The sequence below is a fragment of the Panthera onca genome, chromosome C1 (genome assembly GCF_046562875.1).
Source record: "Panthera onca isolate mPanOnc1 chromosome C1, mPanOnc1 haplotype 2, whole genome shotgun sequence".
NCBI lineage: Eukaryota > Metazoa > Chordata > Mammalia > Carnivora > Felidae > Panthera > Panthera onca.
The window spans coordinates 137,217,099-137,238,060 of NC_138346.1; the positions used below are offsets into that span (position 1 = coordinate 137,217,099).

Below are 20,962 nucleotides of genomic sequence, written 5' to 3' on the forward strand. Positions count from 1 at the left end.
ACATGCAGAGCCAGTCTCATGGGTATATGAGCTTTGTTGTCATGTAGGCTCCAAGCTCAGGAGGGCCCCACACTTGGTGTAATACCCTACTGTCACCCTCTTGACATTCTTAATGATTTCTCAACAAGGGGCTTCTCATTTTCATTTTGCCTTGGACCCTGCAAATTAGATAAGCAGTCCTGGTACCATATAATCATGCAATCCACCCTCCTTCCCCACTTCCCTCCTCATAAAAGCTCTAGAAGCTCCTCTGTGAATTTCCTAAGAATTCATGAAATACCATTTAGAAGCATCTGGACTTTCTGTAAACTTCCTTCTTTTACAGTTCTATGATTCTGTGACCATAAAGCACTTTACAAATGTAATTATTAAGGGATGTCAGAGATCTAATATTTACACAAACACCCCAGAAATTGATCTAGTACTGTTTAACCTAAGATGGCATTAAATTTTCTTTATTTGGTTTGGTTTGTCTACTTGTTGTTTTATCAGACACATCACAATATTGACTTGTATTGACCCAGTGGTCACACAGTTCTTAGGATTTTTTTTTTTTTTAAGCAGTGACCTTTATCTTTTCCTTTAAATTCACACACCTATATTGAGTTTTCCAGTAATTATCAGTGTCATCAATTATCTTAGTGTCTGATGAGAAATGTCTGAAAGGGCCCAAAATAAAAAAAAAAAATCTTGATTCACTCCATTTTTATCTTAATTCATGGCGCATGTATCACATTTTAAAGAAGAAATTTAGATTAAAAAAATCAAACAATTATAAGTCGGTTTAATTCCAAAACACTGAAAATAACAACTGGTTCAATTATGTATTAATCCGTTTAACAGAAAATTATTGGGCACCTATGATGTGCCCAATTCATCACATTCAAAGACAATGACACTCAGCCCCTGGTCTCAGGGTGCATGCTTAACACTTAGATGTGGCTGGGAGGTGAAGGGGTATATTAATCTGCTAGAGCTGCCATAACAAAATACCCCCAGAAACTTATTGTCTTAAACAGCAGAAGCTTATTTTCTCACAATTCTGGACACCAAAGCGCAAGATCAAAGTGCTACCAGCCTTGCCTCTAGTGAGACCTCTTTTTGGGATGCAGATAACCACCTTCTTACTGTGTCCTCCACATGGTCTTTTCTCTGTGCTAGTGTGGAGAAAGCTCTGTAATATCTCTTCCTTTTCATATAAGGACACCAAGCATATCAGTTAGGGCCCCACCTTTATGACCTCATTTAATCTTAGTTATCTTCCTAAACATCTTATTTCTAAACATTGGGGGCTAGGGTTCAACATATAAATTTTGAGGGGACACAATTCAGTCCATAACCAGTGAAGTACCCCACAGTAGCAATAAAATGTGTACTGAGTAGTGCTTTCATAGATAGAAATGGACATAAGGTGGTGGGGTGGCCAGAAGGTTTCCAGGAAACAGAAGTGATTTCTCAGGGGAAGAGAAGCGGGGAAGGATGGTAGGTGTTTGAGGAGTGTATTAGTTTCCTACAACTGCCATAATAAATTGCCATAAACTTGGGGGTTTAAAACAGAATTACATTCTCTCACAGTTCTGGAGGCCAGAAATCTGAAATTAAGGGGTCAGCAGGGCCATGCTCCCTTTGAAGTCTCTAGGGGAGAATCCTTCTGTGCATCTTTTAGCTTCTGATGGCTCCAGACATTCTTTGGCTGTGGCAGCATACCTTTAATCTCGACCTCTGCCTTCACATGGCCTTTTCCTGAGTGTATCCCTTTCTTATCTGTCTGTATCTCCTCCTCTTACGAAGACATTTGTCGTATCTTAAGATTCCTGACTTAACATCTGCAGACACCCTGTTTTGCAAATAAGGTAACATTCACAGGTTCCAGGGATTTGGACTTGGACATATCTTTTTAGGGTTCACTATTCAACCTACTACAAGGACTCAGAGAGATGGGATGACAGAATGTGGTGCTCTGCGGGGGGATTTTAAGCAGTTTAGCATGGCTAAAGCATAGACTCTGGGAAGAGAATGAGAAGACAAGGCTGGAGAAACAAGAAAAGATCAGTAAAAATCGGAGCTTTATTCCTAATGCAGTAGAGAGCTGTTTGATTACTTGCTCCCACTGTGAGCTTTCTGCCATTCTTGCTTGCCCATTTAGAGATGTATACTGGTGGTGCACACCTTATCCAGCTAGCAGATGCATCTGTCTTTGTCCAGTATGTTTTTTTAAAAATGCAGTTACTTCCCCAAGAGTTTTACTTGGAGAATTTCATATCAGAACAATATAGCTACTTATTTTTTAAACACTAGTGGTATGATAGCCCTGGACCATATTCACCAATAACAATGGTTGGCTCTCTGCACAGCTCCCCACTCTAGAAGGCACATGTTCTCTTCTGTTGGCCTCAGTTCCTCTCCTTCATTGTCTTCTCTGCATAAGACTGAGCCCATTTACCTCAAACACTGTTGCTGTTGGCTTTTTCTCTACTTGGGCATTGTGACTCATTTACATTACCAAACTTGCTCTTCAGGTTGATGCATAAGTAACCTCTTTGCACAAGGTTTCCTCCCTTTTTTCTGCCTTAAATTCTCTTCCCCTCCTTTTCCTTTTCCTGTCTCCTATCTTTAAGTCTTATAAAAAAGCCTTCACAGGAAACTGCCTGGCTCTCCCTCCATGTCTGCCTGGGTTGTTGCTTCAATTTGACTGGAGGCAAGCAAAAGGTTTTGCATGCCATTTTATAGTCAGGATCTAGAAAAAAAAAAAACAAACTATTGATCAATTCGACTTCTATTTTCTGTTAATTCTTTCTGTGTATCCACACCTCAATTATTCTTACTATTGACTTGTATTATAATGATCTTTTTACATGTTTCTCTTTTTTCTTAAAGAGCTCCTTGATGTCAGCATTTAAAGACTTCCCTGTCTCTATATCCCTACCCCAAGCACATTGTCCAGAATGCAGTAAAGGCATGGTAAATGTTAATTAAAAATGAATAAGGGGGGGCTCCTGGGGGGCTCAATCAGTTAAGCGTCCAACTCTTGATTTTGGCTCAGGTCATGATCTCATGGTTCATGAGATTGACCCTGCATTGGGCTCCATGCTGTCAGCAAGGAGCCTGCTTGGGATTCTCTCTCCTTCTCTCCCGCTTGTGCTCTTTCTGTCTCTCTCTCAATAAACAGACAAATGAACAAACAAACATTGAAAATGAATATGGGAATAAATGAATGAATTCCATCCACATCTCTTTCCTTGTCTTGAGGCTTCACCTCCTTTTTAAACTTTTACTTACAACTTTTTCTGGCAGATAATGTGTTTTTAATAGAATTCTAGGAAATCTTTTCTTGCCTACCCAGAAACATAGCCTGATTTCCCTTCTTTGCCACATTTGCCCTGGGGACAGCATACTTGCCGGACACCAGCTTCTATCCACCTAGGAGCACACTCCTGCCTGTCTGTCTACTCCTTCTTCTGTCCTCTTCACTATGTCCTGTTGCCACTGAAGTTCCACGTCCCAGAAAAGTGAAAGAGTTTCAGAAACATGCCTGTGAAATAACCTCCTGTCTCTCATGTTCCCATTGAAGTTTAGATTCAATGGTCTAAACAGATTGCCACGGCTCCTGATTCCAACTTGCGTGCCCCTGATTCTGCCGAGAGTCCATCCTGTCTGCCTCCTATCTTCCAACCCCTGTGGAGCTTCTGTTGTACCACCTGCCAGGCACATCTTCCTCTAGTGCCGTAGGCACCTATGATACCTGTCTTCTCTCCTCAGGTTGAGTAACCTATTCCTTCACATAGTTTTCAAGGCCAGGTTTTCTCAACCTAATTCTCAAATTTTATCTGGATATATCTGCTCACTCTTCTGAGACCGTGCCTTACTCTGTAGCCCTTGGTGCCTTTGCTCACTTCCCTGCATGCATCAAAATGCACTCCCAACTCTGGCTCTTTCTTTACAATAAAAAGCCTTCCTAAACCATCCAATATATTTCCACTATTTGAAAGGTCAATGTGTTTTTAGTACTTTTTCATTTTTCAAAGCTGGATGGGAACTATCCCATATTTAGTCACAGCCTGTCAGTTGCTATAGCTGGAATTACCAAGAAGTTGGAGCACCAGCTTTGGCTATGTGAAGCTCATTTCCTCATCTCTGCACTTGGCCATTAGTAATATCATTATTGCATCTGATTCTGGTCTTCAGAACAGTTCACAGTTTCACAATCCTTTATTATTGGTTCTAAATTCTCCAAAACAAAAACAAAAACAAAAAACTATAAAAGCGATGTTATTTTTTTATTTTGTTTGTTTTTTGGGTGGTTGTGATTTTGTGATTTTTAGCACATATATATTTGGTCTCTATCCATAGTTCCTGGCCCACAGCTCTGAAAACTCTTGGAATTTCTTGTGACAAGACCGATAAATGTTTCTTTGTTACATTAATAAGGTGACTTTTGGAAAACCCTAGGTAACCATAAGACCTGGCCTAGTTGCCTGGGGAACCATCCCTGTGATCAAAAGGTTGAAACTTTCAGTCCAACCCCCTGACCTCTGGGTGGAAAGAGGGACTAGAAGTCCAGTCATTGCCATGGCCAATGATTTAATAAGTCATACCTATGTAATGAAGCCTACATTAAAAACCCAAAAGGATATGGTTCAGAGAGCTTCTGGGTTGATGAACATGTGGAGGTTTGGGGAAAGAGGCCCCCTGGAAAGGCCATGGAAGCTCTGTGTTCCTTCCCATGCCTTGCCCTACGCAACTCTTCCATCTGGCTGTTACATCCTTTTATAATAAATCCGTGAACTAGCAAGTGAAATGTTTCTGTGAATTCTGTGATCCACTCTAGCAAATTAATCTAACCCAAGGAGGGGGGTCGCTGGAACTTCCAATCTGCAGCTGGTAGGTCAGAAGCACAGGCTATAACCTGGGCTTGCAATTTGTGTCCTGAAGTGGCAAAGAGTGTCAGTCTTGAAAGACTGAGCCCTTAACCTGTGGAATCTGGTGCTGTCTCTGGGTAGATAGTGTCAGAGTTGAGTTGAATTCTAGGACACTTGCTGTCTGGAGAATTCTTGTTGCTGGTGTGGGGAAATCTCCCTGCCAGCCCTTCCTCAGCCACTCACCAATGGAATTGGTGCTGATGCCCGAACCTTTTCTAATGGCAAACCTGATCTGCCCTGAATTAATTTGGTGAATGAATGTGAAGCTACTTAGAGTCTTATGTATTCTCCTTAACTGTGAATGTCCATATATTTAAATGTAGAAGTGTGAGTATGTTTCATTGTGGGTGTGGCATTTGACCCCATTGTGGGTATTGTGTAATGAACAGTACATGCCTCACTTTACCTTTCTAAAATCTGAAAATATTCTGAATTCTGGAATACTTCATGACTCAGTGGTTCATATGAGGGATTACACTGCTGCTTTTCACATTTGACCAATGATTAAACTAGGCTCAGAGAGAGTAAGTCACTCAGTAATGTCATATCCCCAATCTACTGGAGTATTAAGACTGGAACTCAGATGCTCTGAGTCCACTGGGGACATGACCCTCTCACTATGACCACCAAATGCAGATGCTTCCTGCAACGTGAAGATGGGAGAGAAAATAGATTCTTTTACCATAGCCATTAATTTTTCAGAAAACCAATAGAATTGTGGAAAACATACAGCTTCTTGGAGATCATTTCTGAAATATAAAAACTACTATGCACATAGGAAAATAGCTAAAGTAACACATAAGGTAAAAAAGTCAGAGTTAGATTATTTATTATGGAATTTGCTGTAAGTTTTATATATATTTTTGTTCCAGTTAGATGTTACCAGTGTAATATAGACACAAGTCTAGTTTCCAAAACATTATGTTGATTCATTCATTCATTCATTCATTCATTCATTTATTCAGTGCTTCCTAAACTCTCAACTCTTCTTATGTTCCCAGCCCCTGTAGTGATGTGCGTGTTGGCTGCCATGTCCTGCATGGAGTTTTGGTGCCTAGATCAGCCTTCAAAAACCTGTATAGCTCATTAATTAATATACTTAACATGTAATTACAAATAGTGCCGTAGGACTCCCATGGAGTACAGTGTTTCCATGAGAAAACAAGTAAAACATTTTGATTATTGGTGTATAAGTGCACATAATTATCCTTCCAGGTGGGTATATAGATTTTCTCACTAGAAACTTTTGTTGGCTCTTGAAGCTGGGGACTAGTTGTACTTTACTCCTCCTTCACCTTACTTTCTACCCCCACTGATCTCCATTCAGTTCAAATTCATCTACTTGAATGCATACACAACCACCACCACCCTCCTTCCACACACACACCTAATTAGCCAATGAGTCTTACCAATTCAGCATACTAAATATTTACCCAATCTGTTCATAACTCCAGTTCAGGACATGAGGCTCCAACACCCGGAACCACTTGAGCCAAAGTGACACTTTAAAACTCAGATCTTCTCCTCGTGTTGCCTTTAATGGTCCTCCATTTCCTTTTCCTAAAAATCTAAACTCCCTCACTTGCCCCACAAATCCTTTGGTAACCTGGCCCCTGTTAACCTCTTTATCTAAATTTTCTGCCACTCCCCTCTCTGCAGGTACTTCCCAGGGCTCACCCCCAGCCCCACCCACAGAGCCTTCTGTCTGACACAGGGAGTTATTTTCAGTTCCTCCAGTGTCTCCTTTGTGTGTGCTCTCACTCCTGTTCAAAGAACTCCTTGAGCCCCATCCATCCCCCACAGACTGAGGCAGAGACCTCTCTATTCATACAACCTCAGGGCAGTCAGAGCATGGACTGCTAGTTAAACTGTTTGAGTTTGGATCCCTGCTTCATCACTATTAGCCCTAAGTCCATGGGCAAGTTACTTACTTAACCTTTCTGTGTCTTACTTACCTCTCCTGTTAAGTACCAATCCCACGGGCTTATTTGGATTACATAATTGGTACATGTGCAGCTCTTGGCACAGTCTGATGCCAAGTTTTAACTTTCATTATGATTATTGAGAGTGAGTCATGCTGGCTGCTGAAATGACAAAGAAGAAAGGGTGTTTCTATCCCTCATAAGCTAGCAAAGGAGAGGAAAAATATATCGTTTCAATACAAAAATGATGTCTTTTCACAGTAGTTATTATGAAACCTAAAGCTGGATAGCAAGATGAGAAGGAGATCACTCTCCCCCAACACCTGAGACCCAGACTGAGAATGTGATTTGAGATGAAGAGCAGGCATCTGGGAGAGAGGGATGTTTTGACATGTGACAACTTGGTTGCCCCAAACCTAGACCCTTGGGGTGAGGGGTAGAGGCTGGAGGGTGTGGGAGAAGAGTAGCCAGACACAGGAGGTCATGCTTTCCACTTCCTATCTTCTTCTTGAGGGAGACTGAGGTGAAAGCTGGAAATGGGATTAGAGTACGATAGGATGGATCTAGGCAGCTTTTAGTTAAATGAAAACTGAGGGAATGAGGGAGGGAAACCTCCAACACTGAGAGCGGGGTAAAGAAGGTGCCTCCCAAGATCCCTGGGTGACCAACTAGGAAATCTCCTGACTCCTGTGATTTAGCCACAGATGAGTGTTAGGAACTAGGTCAGTGATATCCTACAAGTACACTGTTGAGTTACCTCGAAATATCAAGCTGTGGTTAATATTTATGAAGTTTATTGAAATTAGTGTAAAATTGATAAAGTACTTTGTTGCTGGTTGCGTATATATATATATATATATATATATGCAATGTAATATATATACAATATATATAATATATGATATATATATATGCTGGTTGCATATATATATATATTTTTTTTTTTTCAATTCACATAAACACAATGACTATGAGACTGTGTGTGTGTGCATGTCTTGTGGCACACATTTCTTGTCCTCATTGTGATAGGACATTTATCTGTTTAAGCTATGATATGAATCTTTTCCTGTTATTGTATAATTTAAGATGATATCTCAAGATGTGAATCCAGGGGCGCCTGGGTGGCTCAGTCGGTTAAGCTTCCGACTTCAACTCAGGTCACGATCTCGCAGTCCGTGAGTTCGAGCCCCGCGTCAGTCTCTGGGCTGATGGCTCAGAGCCTGGAGCCTGCTTCAGATTCTGTGTCTCCCTCTCCCTCTGCCCCTCCCCTGTTCATGCTCTGTCTCTCTCTGTCTCAAAAATAAATAAACATTAAAAAAAAAAAAATTAAAAAAAAAAAAAGATATGAATCCAGTTCTTAACATTTAAAATTTGTCTGATTCTTTATGTTATATAGACATACATAGTGCACATCATACAGAGATCATATATATGAATAACCAATCACACATTCGTAATTATAGTTTCTTTCCTTAACCGAAGAAAGTCTGAAAGACCATGTGAATCCTAAGATCTACAAATTCAAACACTTTTAAGGATTAGGCAGAGATATTTGAGATGTGCTTTCACTGTTTTACCCCTGATTTCTTGTCCCTGACATTAAACTGAAGTTTATTTGTGTATTTTAAGACTCTCGCAGGTTCTGTTTTCTTCATTTGCCTTTAAGTTAACTAAAACTGATTCTTAAATTCATCTAGCAGTCAAATGCACACTTTTGTAGTATTTAAAGATCTCCAGATCAGTCTTTTACATATTAATTTTAGTTCCTTACTTATTAGCCAGCAAACTTTAAATCTTACAAATGCCAGAGTTCTTCAAATCATAGGAATCAAATATCTTTTTCTTGCATGTAACTCCTCACACATGGCATAGCTTTCTTTTCCTTGCGCATCACAATCAGAAATAAGATGGCAGCCTATCTTTATTTAATTTTTTTTTAATGTTTATTTACTTTTGAGAGAGACAGAGAGTAAGTGGGGGAGTGGAAGAGAGAGATGGAGACACAGACTCCAAAGCGGGCTCCAGGCTCTGAGCTCTATGCACAGAGCCCAACGTGGGCCTTGAACCCATGAACCGTGAGATCATAACCTGAGCTGAAGTCAGATGCTTAACCAATTGAGGCACCCAGGCTCCCCCCACCACATCTTTATTTAAATATCATCTTACTTTTAATGTGGTCTATGGAAAACAAATGTTAAATGGTGAATATGTACAGTTCTTAATTTTATAGATGACACAGAAAATGTCAAGTAAAAGTGTTTTTTATTTTTCTAGCTGATAGATGAAGTGCCACGCATACGATATATTATCAGGGGATCACAGAAATGGTCTCCATGTAAAATCAGCCATGGCTGCACTTCAGGGATAAGGTAAATGTGTCAGTGATGAAGGGGCTGCTATTTACAACCAAACCATCAATTGGCCATTGTGCTGGGGGCAGCTGAGTCACTGAGCATATTCTGATCTTAACTGCACGTACCAGCTGGTCCTGAACACTGAGGGTGTTGTTACTTACACCACATTTGTAACTCCCTACTGTTGCCCATTCAAGGGCATCAACTACATGATCAATTCTGTGTTCGTGATTATGTAATCTTTTGTTAGGTACCCACTAAGTGTATTGTAAGGAAATGGGTGACTGCCCTTCATTTTTCAATGACAATATGTTTGAGGACCTTTACCCCCATGCCCATATGGGAGGTAATTGAATTTGTTATTTCTCCCAGCAAATATATAGTTTTAATCTAAATAATATCTTTTTAATCCTTTAGGTATATTCGAGCCACAAAATAAACAAAAATCTTCATGGTGCCAAAACTTATATTCTTTGTGCAGTTTCTGTGCTAAATCCTACAAACTGTTATTGTCATTTTCATTTTACAAAGGATATAAAAATAAGACTCAGGGAAGTTAAGTATCTGTCTAAAGTCACAGAAATAATCAAAGGTAGATTGACATTTTAATCTAGAATATTAAACTCATAAAGTTGAGCTTTTCCTCCTATGGAATCTTTCAAGTACCTAAAGGGTATCTGTAAAATACAAAACAAATGAATAACTTGATGAGGTCAAACATTAAAAAGTAGCTGTTAAGATAATTAGAACCTGAAAAAAATAGACTGTGACTCTGAAATTCAAAATAATTCCCAAATATCACTTTACTACATTATGCTATTTAAGCTGTAATATATTAATAGGTATACAAGATAAATACAGATACAAAAATATAAATAACTATTGTCTGATAAAGCACAGGTGCCCTAAAAAATGGTTTTAGGTTCAGTGCCCAAGCCCAACCAAAGTAATAATAGAAATAACAAAGTAGAAATAAATGCTGAAAAGCATACAATCTTTTTTTTATTTATAATTAACTGATATATTTTTCATTTCCCTTAAATCATGACACTTATTCAGGTCAGCATTATCCAATAGATTATACAGATTATCCAGTACAAACACAAAATGAATCACATATAGGATTTTTAATGTTTTAATTTTTAATGTTAAGAAGTTTTTAAAAAGATGAGATTAATTTTATAATATATTTTGTATAACTGAGTGTATCCATATTTACCACCATTTCAACATTAACATAAAAATTATTAATGAGATATTTTGCTTTCCTTTTTTGGCAAAGTTTTCGAAATCCAGTGTATACTTGACACTTGCAGTACATCTCTATTGAGACACTAAATTTTCATCTGAAATATTTTATCTGTAATTTAGATTTCATAAAATTTACAGTGTAAAAACTAGATGCACATACCCAGCTTGCTCCAAATTTTTTAATTTGGAATTTTTCAGAGGTGTGCCTGGGTGGCTTAGTAGGTTAAGCATCCAACTTTTGATTTTGGCCTAGGTTATGATCCCAAAGTCATGGGATTGAGCCCTGAGTTGGATTGGAGACCTGTTTAAGATTCTCTATTATCTCTCTTCCTCAGCCCTGTCCCCCACTTGCAGTCTTTTTCTCTAAAAATAAAAAAAAAATTGGAATTTTTCTAATTTAAAATTAGAAATTTATAATTTTTTTAAATTAAAAATTTTTTTCTAATCAAATAAAGTGCCAGTTTTGAAATTTAAATTAGCTAAAGTTAATTAAAAATAAAAATTCAATCCCTTGGTTCCACTAGCCACATTTCAAGTGCTCAATTGCTATAGTAGCTAGTGGCTACCATACTGAACAATATGGCTCTAGGATTTCTCATCTATTCTTCAGTGCCTTTGAGAAGGATGGACCATAAGACAAGGGCCAACATCTCCCCATCTCCCATTTCCCCAGTTCCAGGATACTACCAGTCTACTCACTGCTCTGTGAGTTTGACTATTTTCGATTCCGCATAGAGAGATCATGCAGTATTTGTCTTCCTGTGCCTGGCTTATTTCACTTAGCATCATGTCCTTCAGCTTCATCCATGTTGTCACAAATGGTAGGATGTCCTTTTCCTTTTTTTTTTTTCCAGGAAGAATAGTATTCCATTGTATATGTACTATATGTACCACACAGAGATTTAAGGTTCAGCAATGTGACTATAGTTCATAATACTGTATTGAATACTTAAAATTTATTAAGAGGGCAGGTAGATCTTAAATGTTCCCACCGCACACATACATACAAAATGGTAACTGTATGAGATAATGGATATATTAGTTAGCTTGATTGTGATGATTACTTAACAATGCATACATATATCAAAACATCAAGTTGTATACACTAAGTATATACATTTTTATTTACAAATTATACCTCAGTAAATCTGGGGGAAGGTGGGAAAGAGATGAGACAGTATCGATCGAAAAGGAAGACACCGTTTGGTTTTAATAATCAAATCTCTCTTTGTCAAAAGAGAAAAGGAATTTCTAAATTCCAAAGCTACCTTTACATACCAAAAGCAAAATTTGAAGATCTGAGTATTATAAGACAGTAATAGAGAGAACATAGGATATAATGTAAGAGGTGTTATCGTCAACCTAGGTGAGGAGAAGGTGCATTTCTGGGCCTAGGAAGTGGGAAGATTGGAGGAGAGAAAGGACAGAATGGCAGATGTGATCATTTGGGTGAGTGCCCTTAGGTTAGAAAGCCTGAGAAGGAAATTGAATAGATAATAGATAACAGATTACAGTTAATAGATAACAGATAATAGAAACTCCAGAAAAGTTGAAGAAAAAAAAAATAGTTGGGCTTATACCTCATTTCTGGCTTAAAACTGGAAGAATTCAATCTCAATGCATCTCTAGAGCAGGTAGTGCAGGCAGCAGAAAAGATAGGCATCATGGAAACCAGAGTACCGTGTAACATAGCTGGGGAGGACAGATAACCCACCTGGGGCTAGAAAGCAGATGTGCTGGAGATACAGAGGATTTTTATAGCATGTGAGCCTCGATGGAACAAGTCAGTATGGGCTCACAAGGACATTAGCAATAGTTGTCATTAGAGCAACCTGTGGAGACCAAGTAGGAGATGCACAGGGCAGTGGGAACCAGCAAAGATGAAGAGGCCACTCTGTGGGACAGCCCTGTGGCTGCTCTGAGATTGCCTCCCCACTTGGGCCACACAGTCCTGCAGCTGGAGTGCCATTTTGCTGGAAAGGGAAGAGTGAGAAGCTGAGAACAACTGAGGGTTTATTAAACATTCCTCCCTCCCCTATTTCATTCCTATTCAGTCTTGGATGGATGCTCATGATGAAGTTTAGGTCAGTGATGGAAAATAAGGTAGCTGTATGCTTTATACAATCTAGATTGTTGTATATAAAATTTATTGCTTCAATATACTACTGTTCATTGCAGTCCCCTATCGCAGCCCTGAAAGGTCTGAATTATGTGAACACAAATCTGTCTGCTGCAAAGTCTATGGCCTTTCCATTATCACATTACCTCCCATCACCATTCTGTTATATGCCCTGTCAGGCAGCTTCACATTGCTGCTTGGCAAATCTATGAATGTGGATAAGTATGGATGCAACAATAAGACTTTCAGGACATTGCACAGCTGGCTTAATAAATGAACCTAAAAGATGGTGTTCAATGTCCCTGTACACATTTGCTACTAAATCTCTGGTGGAGTGCCATGAAGTTCCACCTTTGATGCTGTCTTGTTAGCGATGATCTGTATGGAGCTAACGAGAAGCTCAGAGAAAGCACTAATATGATAGATGGCATCCTAAAAGTTCAAACTGGTCTTGACAGGGCAGAATGTAATTTTGCAAACAGTTAAGAAGTTTGATTTTTTGAGTAATCCCAGGAGTCCAAAATGAGAGGAACTTGCTAGGGCATCAGTCCATAAGATAGAATCACAAACGATTTAGTAAATCACAAACACTCTGACCAGTAGTGGTATATTGTTGTTAAAAAAGAAAAGCAAAAAAAAACCAATTCCTTTTTTAGATTGTACTAATCAAAATAGTCAAAATGTGGAAATCAGTTTGAAGATAATCCAGTCCTAACCTAATTGTGAAATATAGATCTACGAGAAAGACCGTAGGATGCAATCCAGAAAAGTTACAGTTGCACTCCAGGCTGATCAGAGTGGATATGCACTGGGGACTTAATTTTGGACTCTGCATTTTGGGAGGAGGACTATAATATGTCAAAAGCACTAGAAAGAATGTCATGTTGCTGAGGGATCTGGCCACAGAGTTATTTCCATACTGATGGGTGGAATTGAGGCCATTTAGTCTGAGAAAGAAGAGGCAAAGGATAAAGTAGGTGGCAACTACCTGCAAAGAAATAGTGGCTCTCTTTAGACAGAAAACTTAGAAGAGAGGGAAAAATGGCAAAATGGCATATGGAAAAAGTGCAAGAAGCATAGAAACAAGAGAAGAAACCAAGTTCTCCACATGCTTGATCACAGTGACACCAAAAACCCAATTATGCCCATTCACCAGGCACTGCCTTCACCGTCACACAGCACGATAGGTCCTGGGCTTCCTGTGTTCTTCAGCCTCACCCTGACTTCACCCCTACAGTTACTAGGCACTCACTGTGGGCCAAGCTCTGTGCTAAGAACTTTACCTATATGATGTCATTTACTCCTTTCAACTTTACTCCTAAAGTTCCTAAGAACTTTACCTATATGATGTCATTACTCCTTTCATATAGGTAAGAACTTTACCTATATGATGTCATTTACTGTGTGGTGATACTTTCACTAGCATTTACCTTTTGTACATAAGGAGACCAAGGCTTAAACAAGGCTTATCTACGTAAGTGGCAGAGATAGTAATTAAACCGCGTCCTATTGGTTGCAAAACAGATGAGCTACTCACTAGGCCACAGTTCTCTCCTCCTCAGGATCAGTTTTACAAATCCCAGTACATTTTTTGATTCACACACTGAGCAGATATTGATTGAAAGTAGTAGTTTTCTTTTGACATCATGACAGATTACCACAAACTTAGTGAATTAACCCAAATTTATCATCTTAGAGTTCTGCTGTTCTGAAATCCAACATGGGTCTCACCGGGATAAAATCAAGGGTTCAGCCCAACTGCACCCCTTCAGGAGGCTCTAGGGGGGAATTCATTCTTTGATTTTTCCAGCTTCTAGGGTTTATCGGAATTCCTTAGCTTATGGCTCCCTTCCTCTGTTTCATAGGATTAGTGTGTGGGAACCTTCAGGGAGCTATATTTCTCTTATCATAGGTGCCTCCCTGCACCAGGTATGGCTCCAGGCAGTATGAAATAGACAAGAAGGAGAAAGACAATAGCAAGTAAACAAATACATGCACCAGACAATTTCAGCTAGTGATATGTACTTTCAGACTATATAAGAGTTCAGAAATTCACTTTTCCCCAAGCATGCCATTCATGCATTCATTCATACAATAATTTTGAATACGTACTATGTAGAAGGTGATCTATACATATCAGGCAGAATGGTGAATGGATGTAGGTTCCACCTAATGGAATATTCTAATGGAGGGAACAGATAAACATATATACATAGAAATGGATAACATGATTTCAGATAGTAAAAAATGCTATGATTGAAATACCCTTTTCTCCTTCCCCTGCACATTTGCACTTTCATTTTATTCATTCTTTTATTCAGAAAGTCCAGTAAGGCTTTATTGAATGCTCACTGTGTGTCAGGCAAAGTGCTAACTTATCACAGTGTTTATAATGCAGAACCCAGATTTCACTTCTGTATCTTCACTCTAGTGAAGGAAACAACTAAAATGAATAAACACCATACATGGTGGTAAGTGTTCTGAGAAAGGACAGACAAGATTCTTGGAGAGCACATAGCAGGGGTATCACTGCTGTCCCCTGGGTCTAGGACACCTCCCCCCACCCCCACCTAACCCCCGCCACTTCCCCTTTACTGGGAACTCTCATACTCATCCTTCTGGATCTCACCATAGATGTCTCCTCTTGAAGTAACAGTTTCAGGTGTATAGGAAGTAGGTGCTTAACAAACACAAATGTTTGTCTGTTTTTATTTACTTATATAATAGTATCATTTTTAAAATTTTATTTATTTATTTATTTTGAGAGAGAGAGAGAGAGAGAGAGAGAGAGAGAATCCCAAGCAGGCTCCATGCTGTCAGTGCAGAGCCCAATGCAGGACTCAATCTTACAAACCATGAGATCCATGAGACCTGAGCCAAAATTAAAAGTCGGACACTCAACCCACTGAGCCACCCAGGTGCCCCTATAATAGTCATTTTAATATTATATGGTACTTTCTCAACTTACCCAACAGATGGATGTTTATTATCCGAAGTGAGTCAATTCACATTACTGAATAACATGGGCATTATGATTACATTTTAGCAAAAGCAAACAAGCACAACCCCTCTATATGTGTGTGTAAGTTATTGTATCTATTTGTAGGCAAAGAGAAAGGTGTAGAAGAATATATATCAGGCTGTTAGCAGAGAGCAAATGATCAGCTTTGGCTTCTGCATCTTTGTGCTAATAAATACTCATGGAATGGACGAACAAGGACTGCTAATAATGTTTAGATAATGGGGACACCTGTAAGGTAGTGAGCATCCACTGACCCTTAAGGACTGAGTGGATTTCCTCTTGCTCAAATCATAGTCTTCTGTTTGTGTTTTATTTTAGCTACATGTTGACATCTGGTTAACCTAGATGGTTTCATAAGTGAATTAAAGACCAAGAGAGCATAAATAATCAATTTCTGTACTGTATCCAACTTGCTTAATAGATTCTTATGGCATAACTTCCTCTTCTGCAAATTAGGAATAATAGACTTTCTTTAAGAATAACACAATTAGACTGGGTAAAAGGCATTTACATTCATAAAGTACCAAAGAGTTGTTGAGTAGAAGTGAAAACTCTCTAATTTTTCTTTTGTGACATCCATGCTGATTATGTGCCAGAAAAATCTATGTATTATAAAGCAATGCTATAATCCACCTTAAAGTTGAATGTGTTTGAACAAATGTCACCTTTTCCCATAACTTTTAAAATGCAATCTTTTTCCGTTCTGAGTCTGGACATTAAGTGGGAATCTGTGGAGGAAGAGCCAAATTCCCAGGCTATTCCTCATAAAGGAGCTTTTTCGTGAGTTTGCGTAGTGGCTAGACTATATCTTTGGACTTCCTATAACCAATGCTGAGTCATTAGAGCAGTTAGAGCAAACACTCAAAAGAGACTTCAGAGAGGCATCACCCAAGCTTATAGATTACTATAAGTGTACACAACTTGGACAAGTATCTGAGATGGCCTTTGAGGATGAAGGGGAAGACAAATGCTTTCCAAAACCATATAGATTCTGTAGATTTTCCATACACACCATAGTTACATTACTTTTTTTTTTTAACGTTTATTTATTTATTTTGAGGAAGAAAGAGAACATGAGTGGGGGAGGGGACAGAGAGAGAGAGAGAGAGAGGGACAGAGAATCCCAAGCAGGTTCTGCTCTGTCACCATGGAGCCTGATGTGGGGCTCTCCCACAAACTGTGAGATCATGACCTGAGCCCAAGAGTCCGATGCTTAACCAACTGAGCCACCCAGGCACCCCTACATTACTTCTTATTTCTCCCTAATAGCAGAGTATAGACGTAACCTCACCTTATGATACGAAAGCAGCCTCCTTTCTCCTATCTTTGACTTCACCTCTGTTGCATTCACTTATACTCAGCTTATGTCCATTGGCCATTTCCTCCATGCAAGAAATCAGTAAAGAAAGAAGACAGAGAGACTAAGAGGTGCCTTATTTCTCATTTACATTCTCTGTTCTCAACAGTGCCACCCCAATAGTCAGATTGTGTTTTCTTCAGTATAAGCTTTATCTTGATTCAATTTTTTTCATCTATAACATGAAGGAAATGATGAGATATGACTTATATTGCTGTTTCAAGAATTTAATAAGGTAATTAATGTAAAATACTTAGAACATTGCAACAGGGATCACTCATTAAATCAAAGCTACAATGATTATTAGCAATATTAGTACTGATCAATTGTCATTCCACCTTATTTTGTCTTAGTAAGGATAGGGTATGTTTAGAGTTCTGACAAATGTGAAGAAATGCAAAAGTAAGAAATAATTAATTAGCCGTATAGCTATGTTAAGGAAAATCTCACGAGCAGCCCAAATTTCACTCCCTATTTGTGTGCACTAGTCAAATAAGGAATTATTCCATTAGATGCATCACTGGAAACCTGAAGTAGTGTGATATCCCTGCCTTGTTATTTGTGTGAGCAGAACTCTTTAATACCTTCTCTCGGGATGGCAGAGTATCATTTTCTGTTTCTTGTCTCTTCTTGTTTCCGTCTCATGTATACTTATCTTTCGTAACTGAAATTATTCAGCTCTTCCAAGCACAGGCTTAGAATATACAGACCTAAGGTTGCAAGGCCAAGATGAAACAATTCAGCTTCCCACCCTCCTCTGTCCCCCCCCCCCTCCCCCCCAGAATATTGGGACCTGAGAGCGACTGCAAAGGGCTAGAACTTGGATAGATAGAAGCCTTGTATCACATGGGCTGTTTAAATATTCATGCAGCCTCTTCTGGCAGCTAACAGGGCTGCAAACTTTGCCCAGAAAAAAAAAAAGGCGGGGTGGGGGGGCAGATAATTATTGGATTTCATAGCATTCTGAAATGGCTGCTGTGAAGTAAAAACTTAAGCGCTGATGTTTGGTTTAATCTCTCAGGCAAGTGTATTTTTTTTATTCAACACAGAACAATAGGCAAGTGATTAAATGCATCTCTAAGTATTTTTTCTGAGTATATCATCAGTGTTAGATACCCACTGACATCAACAACATAACAATGTATTGTACTGTAAAAGCTACCTCCTTTATAATTACTTTACTAATGACTTGATGTATCAACTGACACACTTCCCGTGCAGTCAACAGCTTTGCTTATGTAGTAACACAAGGTTTAAATTATCGGCAATTGAGCTATACAATAAATAAGAATGAAAGAAAGACAAAATTATTCTTGAGTGTGGTGACTTTTGCAACTTGAGGACATTTCATTTAGTGCAGTCAATTGGCACTATATGCTCTTCATTAGCATATGTGAAGACACCAAAAACGCAGGTATCTATTAATTGTTTTGTTTGTTTTAAGGAGACATTTCCCCGGTTGTAATTAACTTTCTTTCTTGTCCTAATTCTGGCTGATAAAATTTAATTAAAACAAAGTAATTCCACAATTTCTAATAACAACATAAGAGCAAACACTGGCCCTGCACTGAGCCTCAAATTCCTTCTTCAACGTACTGTCTAGACATTTAGTGAAAATCAACCTTATTTTATTTTTTATAGCTACATTCACAAGTTCTGAATTATCAATTATGCATCATCCCAATACAGCATACAAAAATGTAAGCATTAAAAACACTTGTTCATCAGTTTGTCCCTTCTAACAGTAGTGATCTAAGATGTAAATTCAGATAAAACAATAGTTACATTAATCATTAAATATTAATAGTTTAATAGGTACATTGAAAATTTAAAAAAAATCACTTGGAATATGAGTGTTGAGTGTTTCTAGATGATTAATATTACATAAGAATTGACCATTAGTAAATATCAGGTAAGTAAAATGAAATAATCACCATTCCTTTTTTTAAAAATATTTTTTAACATTTATTTATTTCTTGAGAGACAGAGAAACAGAGTGTGAGTAGGGGAGGGGCAGAGAGAGAGAGGGAGACACAGAATCCGATGCAGGCTCCAGGCTCTGAACTGACAGCACAGAGTCCGACATGGGTCTTGAACTCACAGACCGTGAGATCATGACCTGAGCCGAAATCAGATACTTAACCGACTGAGCCACCCAGGCGCCCCGGCCATTCCTTTTTTTTTTTTTTTTTTTTTTTTTTAATTTTTTTTATTTTTAAGAGAGAAAGAGAGACAGAGTATGAGTGGGGGAGGGGCAGAGAGAGAGAGATAGGGAGAATCTGAAGCAGGCTCCAGTCTCTGAGCTGTCAGCACAGAGCCCAGCACGGGGCTTGAACTCATGAACTGCAAGGTATGACCTAAGCCGAAGTCAGATGCTTAACCAACTGAGCCACCCAAGCACCCCAAATAATCGCCATTCTTAAGTTTTACTTCTGTGAAACTTCCTTCAAAAAATTCATAAACTGTAGTTAATTATTTGGACCATGTAGGCCTAGATATGTCTGTAAATATATATGTGTACATACACATATATCAGATGTATATCATAAAAAGACCTTCATGAAAAGCTATGTTTTTCGTTTAATGTTTCAGATGTACATCACCAACACAATCAAAGCCAAAGGAACAAGACTTGCTAAGCCCGTTTTATGTTTGGGCTTAATGTGTTTGGCCTTTCTTACTGGACTCAACAGAGTAGCAGAATATCGAAATCATTGGTCCGATGTGATAGCAGGCTTTCTGGTTGGAATATCTATAGCAGTATTTCTGGTAAGTAGAAATTTATTTGGATTTCATTGCATTTTTAAGGAACCTTCTATAATCATCTACGACAATACCAGTGTGAATCACCGGGTTTGTCTAAATGTGGTAGGTCAAATTATAATATGTACATTTGAAGTCATTCATTTCTTCCTCCTCCCTCATTTGTCCTGCCTAAAGTCAAATTTGGAGATGAAAAATATATAAATTCTACACCTAAAGGTGAACAAAATATTTTCATATAAAATGGAATGGGGCTAAAATGCTCAGTCCTCCTTGGGTACTTTTTAAGATTGGATTGCTTGGATATTTTAAAATTTCCTCAGGCCACTTTTCATCCCGGAGTATCTAGAACATCCCAAAGTGCCCCCAGGGTCCCAGCACAGTCTTCTTGAACTGCCATGTCAGAGCACTTGGTAACAGGTAAACCTTGTTTGAGAGATGAATTGGTTCCCTTCAGTAACTAGAAGTCCATGGGTGGTTTCCAAAACAATACCATCTCAAGCCAGATTTTGTCAACTAGTGAAGAGACTATGTAGTGATTTCTAATGAAATAAGCACGCCATCTCTACTACTATTATAAAATCTCCTTGGAATATGACTATAGGTTTTGGTTGTTGGAAAATACATTTTAGTCCGGCTTTGGAAATAACTAATCCATTATAAGTATGAGTGTATAACATTTAACTCAGAGGGGAAATGTGTAGACTATAAATCAAAACATATTTTGGCATTGACGCATTATAATAGAAAAAAAACCCACTTTATTTCCATTTTGATTACATTTAAATTGCTTCTCGCGCTTAACTTCTCTTCTTCAGCTCCTTTCCCTAGTTTAGAACCAGTAAGCAAAAACTTGTATGAACCTTTCCAGCTAACAATTTTGTGTGCCAGGCATTTTAAGCAGTTCTTTTCTGTAGAACCTCCTGTGGTTAGAGTGGTGAGTATGACCTCATCTCTGCCCCACACTCTGTGCTACTTCTCTTCCTGATGTCACCCCCGCTGGTTCCCCAGGTACCTGGGAGACTCAGGCCCACCCCAGTGTCTCTTTCAGAGATATCCTATAGCCTCAGGAAAACTGGGGCCCAGACTTGGTCCAGAGCCTTTTCCTTCCTTTCACTCACCACAGTTTGAAACAGATTGAAACATTTAAAACAAAATAAAACCAGACCAACACCTTACATAAATCCTATGAAAAGAAATAACCAAACATCAAAATTTCAAAACACTAGTGTCACATGTAACTGCATTTCAGCCT

At 38.7% G+C, this 20,962-nt stretch overlaps 1 protein-coding gene across 2 annotated transcripts in view; it reads left to right on the forward strand.

Moving 5' to 3' along the window:
- Positions 1-20,962, forward strand: part of PLPPR5 (phospholipid phosphatase related 5) — a 123,890-nt gene that overhangs the window by 64,403 nt on the left and 38,525 nt on the right. For both annotated transcript variants that reach the window (XM_060622856.3, XM_060622857.3), the window contains exon 4: positions 19,537-19,713. In XM_060622856.3, coding sequence (XP_060478839.1) covers positions 19,537-19,713 — 177 coding nt within the window. The remainder of the gene's footprint in view (positions 1-19,536; positions 19,714-20,962) is intronic.